This window comes from Taudactylus pleione, unplaced genomic scaffold (genome assembly GCF_031769625.1).
Source record: "Taudactylus pleione unplaced genomic scaffold, aTauple2 ptg000184l, whole genome shotgun sequence".
Taxonomy (NCBI): Eukaryota; Metazoa; Chordata; class Amphibia; order Anura; family Myobatrachidae; genus Taudactylus; species Taudactylus pleione.
In genome coordinates this window covers 1,580,946-1,599,200 of record NW_028284586.1, presented here as the reverse complement: position 1 = coordinate 1,599,200, position 18,255 = coordinate 1,580,946, and the positions used below count along the sequence as shown (strand labels likewise).

The 18,255-nt window shown below is 41.6% G+C and overlaps 1 protein-coding gene across 8 annotated transcripts in view; it reads left to right on the top strand.

The window, feature by feature from the left end:
• Positions 1-18,255, top strand: part of LOC148519685 (von Willebrand factor A domain-containing protein 7-like) — a 40,495-nt gene that overhangs the window by 13,676 nt on the left and 8,564 nt on the right. For 2 of the 8 annotated variants that reach the window (XM_088476139.1, XM_088476136.1), the window contains exons 8-11: positions 2,725-2,871; positions 6,870-7,383; positions 7,675-7,949; positions 17,202-17,378. In XM_088476139.1, coding sequence (XP_088332265.1) covers positions 2,725-2,774 — 50 coding nt within the window. In that variant the 3' untranslated portion in view covers positions 2,775-2,871; positions 6,870-7,383; positions 7,675-7,949; positions 17,202-17,378. Of the gene's footprint in view, positions 1-2,724; positions 2,872-6,869; positions 7,384-7,674; positions 7,950-8,848; positions 8,871-17,201; positions 17,379-18,255 lie in introns of those variants that run through there. The other 6 variants (XM_088476140.1, XM_088476138.1, XM_088476143.1 and 3 more) reach the window with 5 other exon arrangements.

Sequence of the window (18,255 nt, the reverse complement as noted above, 5' to 3'; positions counted from 1 at the left end):
AATTATGATGTAATAAGGTTTTGAAAATATCTCATAAATGAAAAATGACCATCTGGGAAAACATTGTAAGTGCTACCAGTGCTGTAGAGATACAGCTAAGAATGACCGCCACCTGCAGTAAGAGATTCCATAACAGAGCTTAAGGTGTCCAGATTTCCCAAACATAAAAAGAGCACAGGTGGCGGTGCTAGTCTGCTAGTCAACTTCTGTTGTGATAGCATGAATACCTTTCCTGAGGAATGTGTATAAGCATCCGTGTACACCCCAAATCCCTAAACTTTTGTTGCACAAGGTAAATAGTTTTAAGTATTATCATATTATATTTACATAAGTAAATTTTATTACTGCAAATTAACCAGTTGCATTGTTAGGAGTGAGCAGGGGGTATAATTGCCTGCCTGAACATAGTGATTCTAAAACTACACCACGGCGCCCTAGTGTGCTGCAGCACACTCTCATGGGTTCCATGGTTGTCGGGATGCTGGCGGTCAGAATACCAACAGCGGCATCTCAACAGTCAGTATCGCGACAGGATTAGGTAAGTATCCTAACCCCTAACCCACCTATCCCGCAGCCTAGCCCTAACCCTCCCCTTCGACAGCCTACCTTGTATTCATATGCTTACTTTTAACTATATCTAACTCCATTTGTTTGTTTCATACTTCCCTCTATGTTTCTCACTATCTTTCTGTTGGTCCCTCTGTTTCAAACCTCTGTATGGATTAATGACAATGTATCATTTTGAATGCTCTATAGAGGCCTGCGGATCCTTGATTTGTTCCTTTTTCCCATTTTAAATATAGACTAACATAGTGTTTCTCAAATCCGGTCCTTGTGGCCCACTCAAAGTCCACATATTAGGAATATCTGTGCTTCAGCACAGGTGAGTCAATCAAACTAAGTAAAATAATAATTAAGCCACCTGTGCTCATACATGGATATCTTTAGTACCTGGACTTTGAGTGGGCCATGAGGTCTGGGTTTGGGAAACAGTGGACTAACACATAATTTAACAATGCTAGATAAGCCCAAAAAAGCCCTTTTTTGCCAAGGTGTATGAATTCTTTGGTGGTTCCCCACAAGCCCTTCGGTCTTTGGAATTTTGAAGCATATACTGTAAGCAGTATATACATGCAGAGTGGCTATTTGCTTCCTGCAAGAGTTGACCCTGGGTTTCCCATTCATCACAAATCACATACAGAATCTATGGTGGCCCAAAGAGATTTCTCCTATTTTACCTATCTGATTCTGATTGGCTTGCCGAGTCTGGTAGTTTTTAAAATATTTGGAGGGGGGGTTTGTTGATTCTGCACAGGAAACAGTGCACCAAAAAGGAATTATTTTTTGTAGTTGAACTTAGGGGGTCTCGCTCTCCCTCTGCTCTATTCAAAACCAAGAGGCAAACAGGGACAGAGGTGAGGGGTCTTCCTCCAACAAGTCAGAATCCTTTGACCACTTTATCCTGCCTTTATTCAATTATGCAATATCAATTGTTTGTTATTTTTGTTTGTAAATTAGCTGATATTAATTTTGTAACACAGTAGAGGCAATTACATTTTGATGACTATTGTGGTAAGAATTGTTATATGTCATAGGTGACAGGACTTGAGATAGGTATATATGAATCTACATACACCTGATCAAATGCTTTTGGGAATTAATTAGCAGTTAATAGAGATTTATTACAACGGTGTGATATTTGCAACAGACAATTTACCATGTACACAGATTACAAAAATTAAGGTATTGAACGGATGCATGAACTAAAAATAAATCTGGTATATGGTCTAATATCATTTAAATACTATTATTTGAAAAAATTGGTAACAATAGTTATTTCACTCTTTGTCTTTTGCAATACCTGATTCTTTGACTAAAAGCAACAATGTGTTTATATTGATAGCTATGCGGCTTATTTATTAAAAAAATATTTTGTTGCTATAAACACCACAAGTATTCCTACACTACCTTGAGCCAGAATAATACTATTCATGTATTAAATGCTCTCTCTAGAATTGGAGAAGACCCTTGCACCAATATATCTGTTTAAAAATCGCTTGCAGGATCCAGCTTGAAAATAAGCAAACTGTTTTTGTTTGTTTAGTCCATTTTATATTTTTTGATTGTATTAAAAGCTAAGTTTTAGACAGTATTGTCAGAAAAGAGTGCACCAAAAAGGAATTCTTTTTTGTAGTTGAACCATTTTTTCTTGAATGTTTCAACACTCACTGTATGAAGTTTTTAAAATATGTCTTACTGTAACTTTGAGGAGGTCGCTCAATATGTTTTTCCCACAGTGTACATGCATCCTCTGATAATTGTTAAAAAAATGCATGTTAAGAAGTGATATCAATGTTTCTTACATATTCTGAAGAAGGTAATTTTTAACATTGTTAAGGTATGACAAACTTACTGTTAAATCTTAGATATTATTTAACCTAGAAATAGTTACAGTTGTCCAAATGTGGCAAATGTTACAAACAGAAACACTGTCTTCTCCATCATCACCAACAGGTGTAAAAGCAAAAATGACACACACATATATATATGTATCCAAGGGGGAACGGGAGGCACTCAGTGAGGCGTTCACAATTTGAAAAGAATTACAGCAGAATTACGCTGTGTCTCCCTCCCTGTTTACATCATTTTCCAGTTATTAGTGATCTTTTGAGTTTATAGCAGTCCGATTGCTCTCTATATGCTTGCGATGTTATTTGTTTACAGGTTACCTAGGTGATGGTTTACACATGGGTGCACACGTCCCCTTGGTATGACGATGACGCCGGCGCTCTGGCGCTATCAGTGACGTCATCGGACTCAAGACGGGACGACACAGCGTGGTGCAGGTACACGGGGTGAATACTATTTAAGGTATGTCATTATGTTGTTTTTTCATGTCTTGATAAAAGTGAATGTCACTGAAACGTTGACAACTAGCAACAGTTTTGCTGTAATTCTTTTCAAGTTGTGAAGCCTCACTGAGTGCCTCCCGTTCCCCCTTGGATATCTCTTGCTTATTGCATCAGGGGAAGGCACCGGAGCTATATCGATTTCAGTGCGAGTGCCGGGTCTGTTTGGATACTATATATATATATGTATGTATAATTGACAGGCTTAATCCATAGCATTCATCCATCTGGGGTGCCAATTTAGATTTGAAAAAAAATCATACAAACGCAGCACTCACTTACTTTTCAAACAGTAAATACAGGGAATGTTTGTTCCAAAATATTGCAATATTTTGTCCATCTGGCCAGTCCCTACACTGACTCTGAAGAATATGAGCTTTACTCTGCCACATTTGGTTCCAGCTAACAAACAGTTGTTAAATGCAAATCATGCTTCTTCCATTAGTATGGGTCCTGGCTAAAAGAGACAGAACCCATACCACACCCAGCATATCAATTATCACCTGGGAATAAACTGACAAAGTTTGTCCTACAGATGTGCCCAGGTTCATTGCGGCTGATTGCACCACAAATGAGCTCGCGCATTGCACCATGGGATTCACTGCACCTGCATATGCTATGGCACACTGTGGTGGGATCGCAGTGCGCACCATTAATTCTGTGGAGGCACACTCGCATGCACAGTGCGCATCTCCGATTATGGGCCCACATCTTGCGCTATGTGTAGCTTGATTTGCCATGCCATTGGCAACAAATTAGCTGGGCATATCTGTACATTTGAAAAGCATGGTGCACCTAGCAAGTGTAATCGATGGCACTCATCCAAATGCAAATTAGGGCACCATGATTTTCAAATGTAAGACAAACTTTGTTAGTTTATTGTCAGATACTAATTAATTGATATATCTGGGTGTGATTCTGTCTCTTTAAGCCAGGACCCATACTAATGGAGAAGCATTTAAAATCTGTGTGTTAGCTGGAACTAAATGTGGCAGAGCAAAGCTCATATTTTTGAGAGTCAGTGTAGGGACTGGCCAGATGGGAAGACTGTGACGTGGTTGGCCAGCTGAGCAAATTATTGCAATATTTTGGAACTATCATCCCTTTTATTTACAGTTTGAAAATTAAGTAAGTGCCGAGTTTGTACGATTATTTTGTTAATGTAAATTGTGTGGTCACATGCCAAGGGCACCCCAGATGGTTGAGTGCCGTGGATTAAGCCTGTTATTTATGTACATTTTTTGTGGTCACACTTGCTAGGGCACAATGCTTTTCAAATGTTATGCTGGGCATACACTATACAATTATCTGTCAGATATCTGTCCAATCTGGCTGGTTGGAATGAAAACCTGGTAATGTACGTGAGCAAATGACAATCGACCATTTGCTCACAAACACTGGGAAACAGACAAAAATGGTCGTTCAAACAAATTGGTTAAAACACACGAATTTAACCAATTTGAACAATTGTTTTTTTGTCTATTTTCCAGTGTTTAAGACCATATGATCATCTGTCATTTGCTCACGTACATTACCAGGTTTTCATTTCAACCAGCCAGATTGGACAGATATCTGACAGATAATTGTATAGTGTATGCCCAGCATAAGACACACTTTGGCAGTTTATTCCAAGGTGATAATAAATTGATATGCTGGGTGTGGTTCTGTCTCTTTAAGCCAGGACCCATACTAATGGAAGAAGCATGATTTGCATTTAACAACTGTGTGTTAGCTGGAAGCATGTGGCAGAGCAAAGCTCATATTTTTCAGAGTCAGTGTAGGGACTGGCCAGGTGGGAAGACCTTGACGTGGTTGGCCAGCTGGACAAATTATTGCAATATTTTGGAACAAACATTCCCTGTATTTACAATTTGAAAAGTAAGTTAGTGCTGAGTTTCTATGATTTCTTTAATGTGAATTGTGTATTCACATACCAAGGGCACCCCAGATGGTTGAGTGCCGTAGATTAAGCCTGTTATTTATGTAAATTTTTTGTGATCACACTTGCTGGGGCACTATTCTTTTCAAATGTACAGATACTGTATTTCCAGCTAATTGTTGTCAATGGTGCTGCGAATCAAGCTACGCATAGCGCAAGGTGCCCGCCCACGATCGGAGACACACGCTGCGCATGCGAGCGCACCTCCCTAGAAATGAATGGTGCAAACTACGATCACACCATAGTGTGCCATAGCGTATGCAGGCACAGGGAATCGCATAGTGCAATTTGCGCGCTTGTTTGTGGTGCAATCAGCCACAATGATCCTGGGCACGTCTGTAAGACAAACTTGGTCAGTTTATTCCCAGGTGATAATTAATTGATTTGCCTAGGTATGGTTCTGTCTCTTTAAGCCAGGACCCATACTAATGGAAGAAGCATAATTTGCATTTAAAATCTGTGTGTTAGCTGGAAACAGTGTAGGGACTGGCCAGATGGGAAGATCTTGATGTGGTTGGTCAGCTGGAAAAATGATTGCAATATTTTGGAACTAACATTCCCTGTATTTACAGTTTGAAAAGTAATTGAGTTCCGAGTTTGTATGATATTTTTTATATATATATATATATATATATATATATATATATATAAAATGAGTTCAAAAGGGCTCTTTGATAGGCATCAGGTGGTGACTATCCTTGAATTTAACAGATATGTAAACTCTTTCATGTATAAAATTTCATTTTATGTCGAGATACCATTAATTTATACCTGATTTGATACAATGTGATACATAAAAATATTACAAATTTATTAAAAGGTTTTCAACAATTCAGATCATAATCATTGTTAGATACTCTATACACTATGTAACTGGAGATCTGATACCACTTTGACTGCTTAATGGAATAATGCCACTCTTTGTACAATAGCAAAAACTACACAAGCTCATACCAATTATGGCTTTACAGTATTGTGGACATGCGTTTAGTAGTTGTTGACTTCATCAGGGTAGTGCTTATTTGCAGCAAAAATGGGTATATCTTAAAATATGGTAACTTGCTATAACATATCTATTATAGTGGTAATACTAGTAAAAGAATGGTTGGAATTACACACAAATGCTATTGAGCTTTTTGAGCATTGGATCAATATATACCAATAATGGAAAATGTGATATCATTTCTAATTCATATAAAAACTATATAACAATCTGGCTGATAGTAACTGGAATAATATAATATATAATTAATATACTAATCTCATATTATCATCAAGATTAATCAGTCATAATAAATAGGTATTTTTGTGGCTATTATACAACCACATAATAATACAGTTGCAACATAATTTCCAAACAAAACATTAATATATACAACTTGTGATAAAGTGTGAAATTATTTCCAGCTCTTTTTAACAGTGTCAATAAGTGCATCATACGATACACTCCATTCTACAAATATACATTACAAATAATACAAAATAGGTATTTAAATCCATTAAATATATAACATAAATTATGTAATATAATATAGAGTATATTAACAAAACATATAATTGATTAGAATAATATAAATAATATAAAGTGAGTGATAACCTTATATTAGTATACTTATTGCATGGTTGAAAATTCATATAACATAACATATATCCTTTGTGCCTTAAGGGAGCTTATAAATGAAACCTAGTACTAGTGAATAACTATACTTAATATTTTATGTAAAGTAAATTCCTATAACACAATATATATCCTGTGTCCCTTTAAGGGAAATTCCAAATAAAATCTAATAGCAGTGAATAATATTACTTAATAATTTAACCTCAAGTGGAACCTCCTGGTTTCCACGGTTATGTTAAAGAAGGTTTTTTCTTGGTGTGAAATAAAATGTATTTTTGTTTGAATATTGTGTTCATACCAAATTGTACTGTATGGTGCTTTTAAAAAAATCTTTGATTTTCTTGGAGTTAAGAAAAGAATGATGTCATCAGAGTATCTGATAGTAGTTTATCTTTAAAAACAGGAAATGTCCCACGATGGACCTTTTTGAAAGAAACCTAGACATTAATGTTGAAGAATTGTGACTTGTGAGTATGGGTACGCCCAATACATATTACGCCTACTGTTAAAGAAACCGTTACATGCTCACTTAACTCTCTACAATTGAAAGTAGGGTACATCTTATTGTTAATTATTCCACATCTTCATGTTTAGGAAACTAAAGAAACTTTTATAGGTGGAACACCCTCACATACAGAGTGAGTTCCAGTATGCTTCTAATTCCTAATACCATATCATTGTCTGGTACAGTACACCCCAGACACACAATGAGATGTTAATTCTTATTCTAAAGAAAATACTAAAATTGGGATTTTTTTTTCTCTCTCCAACATGTGATGATGACGTTTACTTGGAGAACCATACACACATTCAGGAGGTAAAAAAGAGGAGAACTTACCATCTAGACGAACACTCCATCTTTTCAAAGGGAACATACAGTACTGGAATTGAGTTTAAGATGTCAATCTCTTATGAAGGTAAACAGTTAGAAATGATTAATATGTTGTATATGTAAAGTATTTAAATATGTTATATAGTTATAATTTTGCTTAAATTGTGCCTAGATTCTGAGGCCAAAGATGTCACATCATAAGCCTATTTTACTTTATACATCCAAAGGTGTGGCATTCAGTAAAGGTTGTAAATGTCCCAGTGCTCAACTTTGAAATGAATAAATAAAGCAATGAAGTGGCACTCAACAGACGTTAAATAATAAGTACACACAGTCCTGTAATCTAACGTTTCAAATTTTATTAATCTTTCATCAGGGAGTATACAAACAGCAAACTTGCTGGCCTTAAATACGCCACCTGAGAGACACACCACACTGAGCCCTGCTGGGAATCTCACCGGAGTCTGCACCACAACACAAAACTGCATTATGAAGTCCACCGCGTGTTGCCATTGCGACAAGTGTGGTACATAGTGCCCAGCACCATGCAAAAAAAGACCACAGAGCCAACCTAGTAAATGTAAAAAAATACTGAAAAATGAATGATTGAATGAATCCCAGTACAAAGATCTATATCTACAGCACTCAAAGGTATGAATAATGTATACTATATACTGGCTGGGCATATAAACACCTGGTTGAACAGCCCAATGTAATAACATAGAAGAACAACATATAGAAGAAATATTATATATACAGGCTGTGTACATAAAAAATGTGTCAGTAGAAAACACCACGGGTGTGTTTGAATAAAGGACTATAATGGCACTGTATCTACAACAGTATCTAATATGTAAAAAACAGCATAATCAAATCTATCTAGCTTGAAGGAATCACAGAGTTCACGGAAGAAGTATATATCCAGTTTATACATAAGCAATCCAAGAAAGTCTTTCAATAGCAAAAATCAATTACGTTAGATCTCAGGTTGTCAAACTCGGTCCTCAGGACCCCAAACAGTGCATATTTTCCAGGTCTCCTCACAGAATCACAAGTGATATAATTAACTCCACCTGTGGATCTATTAAAATGTATCAGTGAGTAATGATTACACCTGTGAACCTGCTGGGTGACCTGGAAAACATGAACTGTGTGGGGTCCTGAGGACCAAGTTTGAGAACCACTGCGTTAGATCAATAAAGTAAACTGGCCAGTCACTATGTGATCAAAATGTACCCTAAAAACCTCATTATTATTGTAAAAGTCCGTTTATAAAATCAATACTTTTGCAGAGTTCAACAGTTATTTTATCATTGTCCTAGAGTCAAAAATGTGCATCTGCATCTTGGATTGTGTTTAGTATTTATAGTATTTTTCAGTCATATCTGTGTAGCACCTTTAAATGTATTTGGGAATTAGGGTTATGGACAAATCATCTTGGATATTTGTGTGTACACTCACCAAATGTAATGCTACAATCTAGCAATGCAGAGAATACAATACAAAAACTGTGGGGACAGATGATCTACCATTAACTATGTCACTTCCAGATGATCAAGAGGACAATCCTTTTAAGTAAATAATAGCTTTGGATTCCATAGCTGAAAACCCAAAGGATTAGAATGGAGGCAAATCTGTAACCAATTCAGATGCATTTCATCACCAAAACTAAGAAAAAATGACATTGATACTCAACAAAGGACTGCATGTAAGGCTTTTATAAAATCACAAAATTATTAGGGTGTGATAGGTATTACCACCAGCAGCGGCAACCCGGCAAGGGTGAAGATCCCGATCGTCCCTAAGGTAAGTATCGCTAACCTATTCTACTCCCTAACCCTAACCCTCCCTTAGGGGTTCCTAAACCTAACCTCCCCCCAAGTGCCTAACCCTAATCCCCCCTCTAAGTGCCTAAACCTAACCCCCCTTCCCCGCTGCCTAAACCTAAATCCCCTGGGGGCGCCTAATCCTAACCTCTCCCCGGGAGTGCCTAACCCTAACCCTCCCTCCCCCTAGCCTAAACCTAACCCTCCCGGGGGGGTGCCTAACCGTAAGTCCCCCCTGGGAACCCTAAACACAACCCTCCCCCCTGTGTCTGTCTGTGGCCGGCGTACGGCTTACCTTCGTTTGGTATGCCGGGCGTCGGTCTTCCGGCGTATGGTTAATGACAGGCGTCGAGTTTTCAACACCTGTCATTAGTACCACACCGGGTTTAGAGAGTCTGGAAGCCGGCGGTTGGCATTTAGACCGTCGACTTCCAGACTACATACCAATTATTAGGAAAGCAAGCCAACAGTTGATGAATGCACACCTACAGCAAATTTTCAATATGATGGATCAGATCTTCACTGTTCATTAACAGTCATCTGCAAACTCTTTGACCATGAAGACAACCTCCACATAATTTCAGAGGAAATGAAGGCCAGATAAAATGCCTCAATTAGTTTTCTAACCTTTTGAGCACAGCGCCACGCATTGCAGCATAGCACAGTTCTCGCCAGGCTGCTACTAGGTATGGCCAGCATTCTGCCAATTGCAATCCATAGATGCGGGCACACTAGTCGCACCATCCATGCCGCGATGTGCTCGCATTGCAGTTTCGATAATGGCGGCTACATCTGTATTTGCACCTAGGTTACCTTGTTTTCTATTTAGCAGGGAATCTTCAACTGCAACTTGGCCAACCTCACAACCCATTTTTACTCTAAGCCTCAATGGCAACCACCAACAGTTCCAGTTTGAATTAACTGTATTTTTTTGTTCTATTCAGACTACTTCATTCTTCAGCTTGCTTAAACAATCACCCACTCTTTCCAGTCTTGCACTTGAGCAAGGATAGCTCCCAAACCCAAGACATTACCATTGGTGTAAAGCACAAAAAGCTTCTCAAAGTCCATGGAATGCCAACACTGGGGATTTCAACATCTCCTCCTTGGGTTGGTTAATTACCACTTCCTGTCTGGCTCCCCATGACACTAAACATAAAATGGAAGCTGCTCAAATCAATCTGGCAATACTCTTCAGGTGCATGAAAAGGAGGGGTCATACTAAACAGAAAAAAAGAAAGGGGAGTATCCCCTAAATATCCTCCAGCACAATAAATGGTACCTGCAAAACTACATGAAAACTATATGGTAATAGAAATTTCCAGTGCTGCCTTCTTCCTTGGAAGGATGCCATTTATTTTATATCTGTGTGTGACTGAGTCTCTCAATCAGAATGCAATGGCCACATCTTTTTTCCATGCCAAGTTCCATTTATAGGCTCAGACTCATTTGCACACAGATATAAAAGTGTCACATATCAAATTAATCAGCACAGTGTCTGGGTAAACATTTTTGGCAAATTAAAGCAGAGGGCCTGATTCAGAGCCGGACGCTATTTGCGGACGCTTGTTCAGAAAAAGGGGCTGGCTATTTAAATTGAGCGCTCGCTCTTTGCGGTCTGTTGACGCCTCTATGTCTGAGCAAGCGAACGAAACATGCGCTCGCTATTTTGTAAACACGCCCCTTGGCCGCTCGCATCATACGTCATCTCCGCTATTTATTAGATTAATTGAGTACATCGAAAGGCGTATGAACTGCTCGCTATTCTTGTGGTAGCATTTTCCTACCGCAATCATACGAGCAGTTCAGGCTAAGAGACAACCAAGTGATGTGGTCGATGACGCTGCTTTGTTAATTATGCACACCCTTAAAACGCCCATTTTGACCGTTTGGCACGCCTGCTTTGGAATCTCCACTCCCCGTTTTCAAGCACCTTCCCCTGCTACCACCCACAAACGCCTCATCCTGTCACTCAAATTAGCAGGCATTCGCTATTTTGCGAGCACACAATTTCTGACCGCACTGACTGTTTGGCGCATGCGCATTACAACCCATATGCATGCGCAGATGTGTGAACATCGCCCGGAGCGAACGAGCGGCCGCTTACGAGCGGCTCTGAATCAGGCCCAGAGTTGCATGGAACCTGACGACTCATTCACGAGAGGAATATCATGCTGCAGGCATATTGAGGCTAGATGAAGAAGGACACATCTGTACTTCAACACAGCATCCATACTGTATTCTTTCAGGAACATTCATCACTCTGTCTAACTCTGTTTTCAGAAGTATAGACTGACAGGCACTACAGCACAATGTCATCCTATATCTTGGGCTGTACGGGCTGTAACTTGTGTATGCAGTGCTGCCTATCAGCTCATTAGATAGCAAGCAAGTGAGTGAGCCAACCAGACTAACCATACTGTATGGTCCTGAAGTTAAAATTGTGCTGAATGCACACTTGCTTCCTTATTTTTGGGTTCCATCCTGTTGATTATGCCAAAATGTAGACTTGTGGCATATGGAAGATGGTCAAGCACTGGTGGAGTAGGCTGCCTATGAGACCTGGAGTTAGTGCAGGGTCTTAGTGAGAGGCCTAGGCTGGTGGCTAGGGATGATGGACAAACACAGACCACTTACTTGTTCTCCCAGGGTTTTGTCCAGGATGATCTTCCCCTGACACAAGTGATCTTTGTGAAGGGGTCTCCTGTTCTAAAAAAAATGTCCCCCAGCTGTAGTGGATACTCCTCTTCATTATTAGGCTGCTTCTGGTGCAGGGGCTTCATTTGTGGGGATTTCTTGTTTCTTAGCTGTAAGAATCACTCTTGCTCCAGGTGTTTTTCTCTATGACTATGCTGGCCGCCATGTAACAGAAGTATCTGTACTTCTAATATTATGATATATTGCCAATAATACTTTGCTGCTACTCATTTTATCAAATTAAGAGCATTATTTTGCTAAAACACATTGTTGTTGCTTCTTACTAGCTAAATAGTGCTTAATTTATATATTTTATTCGTGTATGTCTACATGTTGGTATAAATTAGGGGTGTGCACCGGCCACTTTTCGTGTTTTGTGTTTTGGTTTTGGATCTGGATCTTTCTTCGTGTTTTGGATCTGGCTTGGTTTTGCCAAAACCACCCTTCCGTGTTTTGGGTTTTGTGTTTTGGATCTGTATTTTTTTTTAAAAAAAGAATAAAAACAGCTAAAATCACAGAATGTGTTGGTTTTTCTGCTCCTATGCTATTATTAACCCCAATAACCTTAATTTCCACTAATTTCCAGTCTATTCTGAACACCTCACACCTCACAATAGTGTTTTTATGTCCAAAAGGCTATGCTAAGAGACACGAGTTGGCGGCACAAACACGTGGCCCATCTAGGAGTGGCACTGCAGTGGCAGACAGGATGGCAGTTTGAAAAACTAGGCCCCAAACAGTACATAATGCAAAGAAAAAAGATGTGCAAGATGGATTTGTCCTTGGGCCCACCCACCCACCCTTATGTTGTATAAACAGGACATGCACACTTTAACAAACCAATAATTTCAGTGCCAGGGTCTGCCACTCGACTGTGGCTGAAATGATTGGTTCGTTTGGACCCCCACAAAACAAGCTGGTAATTAATCTGTCCCTGCACAAATTGGCTCTACGGAGGCAAGATGTCGTCCTCATCCACCGATTCCTCACCCTCTTCAGTGATGTGTACATCCTCATCCTCACAGACTATTAACTCGTCCCCACTGGAATCCACCACCACAGGTCCCTCTGTACGTTCTGGAGGCTGGTCTCCCTGAAAGAGTTGGTAATTAATTTTTATGAACATCATCTTCTCCACATTTTGTGGAAGCAGCCTCCTACGCCTTTTGCTGACAAGGTTCCCGGCTGCACTAAACACTCTTTCGGAGTACACACTGGAGGGGTGGCAACTCAGGTAAAATAGAGCCAGTTTGTACAGGGGCCTCCAAATTGCCTCTTTTTCCTGCCAGTACAGGTACGGACTGTCTGACATGCCTACTTGGATGCTGTCACCGATGTAATCCTCCACCATTCTGTCAATGGTGACAGTATCATATGCAGTGACAGTAGACATGTCAGAAATTGTTGCCAGGTCCTTCAGTCTGGACCAGATGTCCAAACTTGGTCCTGCCTGCCCTGCATCACTGCCAGCGGGTTGCTTAGGATACCTAAGTTTTTTACTGGCAGCCCCAGTTGCTGGAGAAAATGAAGAAGGAGCTGTTGACGTGTCACATTCCGCTTCAGCTGACAGTGTTTTCACCAGCAGGTCTTTGCATCTCTGCAGACTTGTGTCGGCCAGAAAGAGAGACACCACATAGGCTTTAAACCTAGGATCGAACACGGTGGCCAAAATGTAGTGGTCTGATTTCAACAGATTGACCACCCTGGAATCCTGGCAAAGCGAATGAAGGGCTTCATCCACAAGTCCCACATGCCAAGCGGAATCGCTCCGTCTTAGCTCCTCCTTCACTTTCTCCAGCTGCTTCTGCAAAAGCCTGGTGAGGGGAATGACCTGACTCAAGCTGGCAGTGTCTGAACTGACTTCATGTGTGGCAAGTTCGAAGGGTTGGAGAACCTTGCACAACACGGAAATCATTCTCCACTGCACTTGAGTCAGGTGCATACCCCCTCCTTTGCCTATGTCATAGGTGGATGTATAGGCTTGAATGGCCTTTTGCTGCTCCTCCATCCTCTGAAGCATATAGAGGGTTGAGTTCCACCGCGTCACAACCTCTTGCTTCAGGTGATGGCGGGGCAGGTTCAAGAGTGTTTGCTGGCGCTCCAGTCTTCGGCACGCAGTCGCTGAATGGCGAAAGTGGCCAGAAATTTTTTGGGCCACCCAAAGCGTCTCCTGCACGCCCCTGTCGCTTTTCAGAAAATTCTGCACCACCAAGTTTATTGTGTGAGCAAAACATGGGATGTGCTGGAATTTGCCCAGATGTAATGCCCGCACAATATTGGTGGCGTTGTCAGATATCACAAATCCCCAGGAGAGTCTAAGTGGGGTAAGCCACTGGGCGATGATTTCCCTCAGTTTCTCTAAGAGGTTGTCGGCGGTGTGCCTCTTACTGAAACCGGTGATACACAGCGTAGCCTGCCTTGGAACGAGCTGGCATTTCTGAGATGCTGCTACTGGTGACACTCCTGTTGTTGCTGCGTAAGGTGATACATCTACCCAGTGGGCTGTCACAGTCATATAGTCCTTAGTTTGCCCTGTTCCACTTGTCCACATGTCCGTGGTTAAGTGACATTGGGTACAACCGCATTTTTCAGGACACTGAGGACACTTTTTCTGACGTTTCTGTACAGTCTCGGTATCGCCAGCCTAGTGAAGTGAAATCTAGATGGGATTTGGAACCAAGGACACACTACCTCCATCAATTGTCTAAATCCCACTGCACTAATGGCGGATACCGGACGCACGTCTAACACCAACATAGCAGTCAAGGCCTCAGTTATACGTTTTGCTTCAGGATGACTGCTGTCGTACTTCATCCTCCTCGCTAAGGACTGTTGGAGGGTCAATTGTTTAGTAAAAGTAGTGGTGTTCCTACTTCCTCTCTGGGATGATGAATGACTCCCAGCAGCAGCAACAGCAGCAGCGGCAGCAGTAGGCGTAACAATGCAGGATCCTCCGGAGGAAACCCGGATAGGAGAGTCAGTCATGCCAGAGACATGGCCTGCAGCACTACTTCCGATCCTGACTAAGGAGGAAATTGACGAGGAGGGAGTTGACGGTGTGGTTTGCAGGTGCTTGGATACAACAGGACAACGGGATTTAGGTGTCCCTGGACTGCTTACGGTCTTAGCCAAAGTTTCTGAACTTGACAGTAACTTTTTATGAACGCGCTGCAGGTGCCGTATAAGGGAGGATGTTCCTAGATGGTTAACGTCCCTACCCCTACTTATTTCACCTTTACATATGGTACATATGGCAAGACAGTTGTTGTCCGGATTTGGATAGAAATATTGCCAGACCAAAGAGGTGGAATGTTTGGTCTTCTGCCCAGGCATGACCGTGATGGGCTTTTTCATCCCACGGACAACAACTGTCTCCCCCGGAGCCTGATTTAAATAAACCACATCACCATCAGAATCCTCCTCGCCAACTTCCTCTTCAGCGCTAGCTACACCAGTATCCTCATCCTGTTGTCCTTCAACAGTGACATCTTCAATTTGCATATCAGTAAGTGGACTGTGGGTGCTCCTTTCAGCACTTGCAGGGGGCGTGCAAATGGTGGAAAGAGCCACGTCTTCCTGTCCAGTGCTGGGAAGGTCAGGCATCGCAACCGCCACCACACTTGGACTCTCCTTGGGGATTTGTGATATCTTCTTAGAACGCACAGTTCTTTGCTGTGCTTTTGCCAGCTTAACTCATTTGATTTTTTTAGCGGGAGGAGGGCTTCCATCGTCATGTGAAGCTGAACCACTAGTCATGAACATACTAGTCATACTAGTATGACACACACTAGTCATAGGGAAAGACCTTAGCCGTTCATTGCCACTCCGTGTCATAAATGGCATATTGACAAGTTTACGTTTCTCTTCAGATGATTTAAATGTTTTTTTAAGGTCATTTTCCTGAACTTTGTCATTTGGGATTGTATGTGCCCTCTACTATGACATTGGGCATCGGCCTTGGCAGACGACGTTGATGGCATGTTATCATCTATGTCATGACTAGTGGCAGCAGCTTCAGCACTAGGAGGAAGTGGTTCTTGATCTTTCCCTATTTTATTTTTATCGGAGAAAGTTTGGTCCTCCATTTATGTTATATTGATTTGATATATACGTGCTGCTAAGGCGCACACAAACACAGAAAATATATATTTTTTGTTTGGAGTGTACTTTGGGGTTTACAGCACCCTTTAACGGACAAGCCAGCTGGCACTTTACTTATGGGACACAGGCGCACGCTTGGCGCTGCTCCTTTGTTGATGCACGTGCAACCAAAGTGCACACAATTCACAAACACAGAAAATATTTTTTTATTTTGTTTGGAGTGTACTTTTAGGGTTACAGCACCCTTTAGCGGTCAAGCCAGCCGGCCGTTTACTTATGACACAGGCGCACGCTTGGCACTACTTTGTTGATGCACGTGCGGCTACTGAGCACACAATTCACAAACACAGAAAAAATATATATTTTTTTTGCACTTGGGGGGAGCACCCCTGATGGACAGAGCACCCCCTGGACAACACTACAGCACCCCTTTAGGACTGGGACACTGTACAGGACTTTGGAGTGGACACAGCCCCTATGGACAACTGACTGCACAACACAGTCCAGCCAGCCCCTATGGACTTTGGAGGAGTGGACACAGCCCCTATGGACAACAGCAGCACATCACAGCACTGCACTACACTGCACTACACTACACAGCCCAGCCAGCCCTAACTCCCACCCTCCCTCTTCACTGTCCACAGCCGAGTGAGAAAATGGCCCCGACGGGGGTACCTTATATAGGATCCACAATCCGCGAGACCCGGAAGGCGGGATGATGACGTTTTGCCTCGATTTCAGATCTGAGTTACGTGGGAAAAGTCGAACCTGACTCGGATCGGCCTCGGATCGGGGGGGCCCGGGGGGGTTCGGATTTCAGAAATCCGAACCCGCTCACCCCTAGTATAAATATCCATACATCTTAACAAGTTTATCAAAAGTTAAGTTTTAATAAGATAATATATACAAGTGCCCCCAAACAAAGAGAGTCCTTTTCTTCCACTGTTTCAGGGCAAGTTTAGGGTAAGGAGGCTTTCCAGCCATAAATGTTCTACTCCTACACTCACCCGGCTTCTTATAGGCGCAGAGGATATTGGATAAGAACTATAACATAATCGCTAATCTTCAGCTAGTTTTATTGCTTTTATTCCCTTTTAATGCTTTTTTTAAATTATTTTATTGATTTATTGTATGTTGACAAAAGCTAACCTGTTTTTGCTACAGTCAACAAACATATAATGCTCATTTTTCACAACATCATTAAGAGGTACTGTAAACAATGTGTTCTTATGTTTTGTAATGTAAATCTTATGTAACGATTGTGTTATCTTTTCATCAGCACTGCACAATCTGTAATTGGTAGGTAGTGCAGCGCAGTGGCCAAATAAGGAAGCCTTGAACTCATGATTGCACACTTGTCCTGGCAGTGCTGTGTTTGGGACGGAATCAGTATAATTTATCACCGGCCGCATGTCAAATCCCGACAGCGGAGGACCGGCAGTGAAGATCCCGACACGTAAGTATTTTTCTATTTACTAACTTAACCTCCCCCCTGACCCTCCCTTAGGGGTGCCTAACCCCCCTCTAAGTGCCTAACCCTAACCCCCCTCTAAGTGCCTAAACCTAACCCCCCTCTAAGTGCCTAAACCTAACCCCACCTTCCCCTAGCCTAACCCCAAGTCCCCCCAGGAGCCCCCTAACCTAACCCTCCCCCCCGCAGCAGTTGGTGCCCGGCTTACCTTTGATCGGTAAGCCGGGTGTCGGGCTCCCAGTGTAGGTCTAATGACAGGCGTCGGGATTTCGACGCCTGTCATTAGACACTTGCCGGGATTAGACAGTCGGGATGCCGACGGTCGGCATTTAGACCGTCAGCATCCCAGCTGCATACCGTTTGGGACATGTTTCATTTATACTGCACTGGTAGCATGTTCCAGTAGAGCTGTGTATGGAATACACTCTGGCGCTGCAGTGCCAATAATACTTTATTTCCCGGTGGTATTGAATGTATAATACATGACAGTAGCACTGTGACTGTAATTCATCCTGTGTCTAACATATCCCGGTGGCACAGAGACTGTTACTGTACTTATCCAGACACTATGCTTGTAATGTGTTTCGGATGTACAGTATGATACAGTAATTACTAGGGCACTCTCGTGACTGTGTCTCTGCATATATTTATAGTACGCTGGCAGCACCAGGTACATTATTATAAATAACAGAGTTGAACATGGATGTATTGCTGAATTGGAATATGTTATTATACTGTAACTGTGGATAATAACTTTGCAGCATATACTTTACCATAGAGCCATTTAAAGCTCTGTGAGAAATATGCTTCTTTTGAACTAAGGGCCTGATGTAGCTTGGATCGCAGTTGCTAATACGCACGC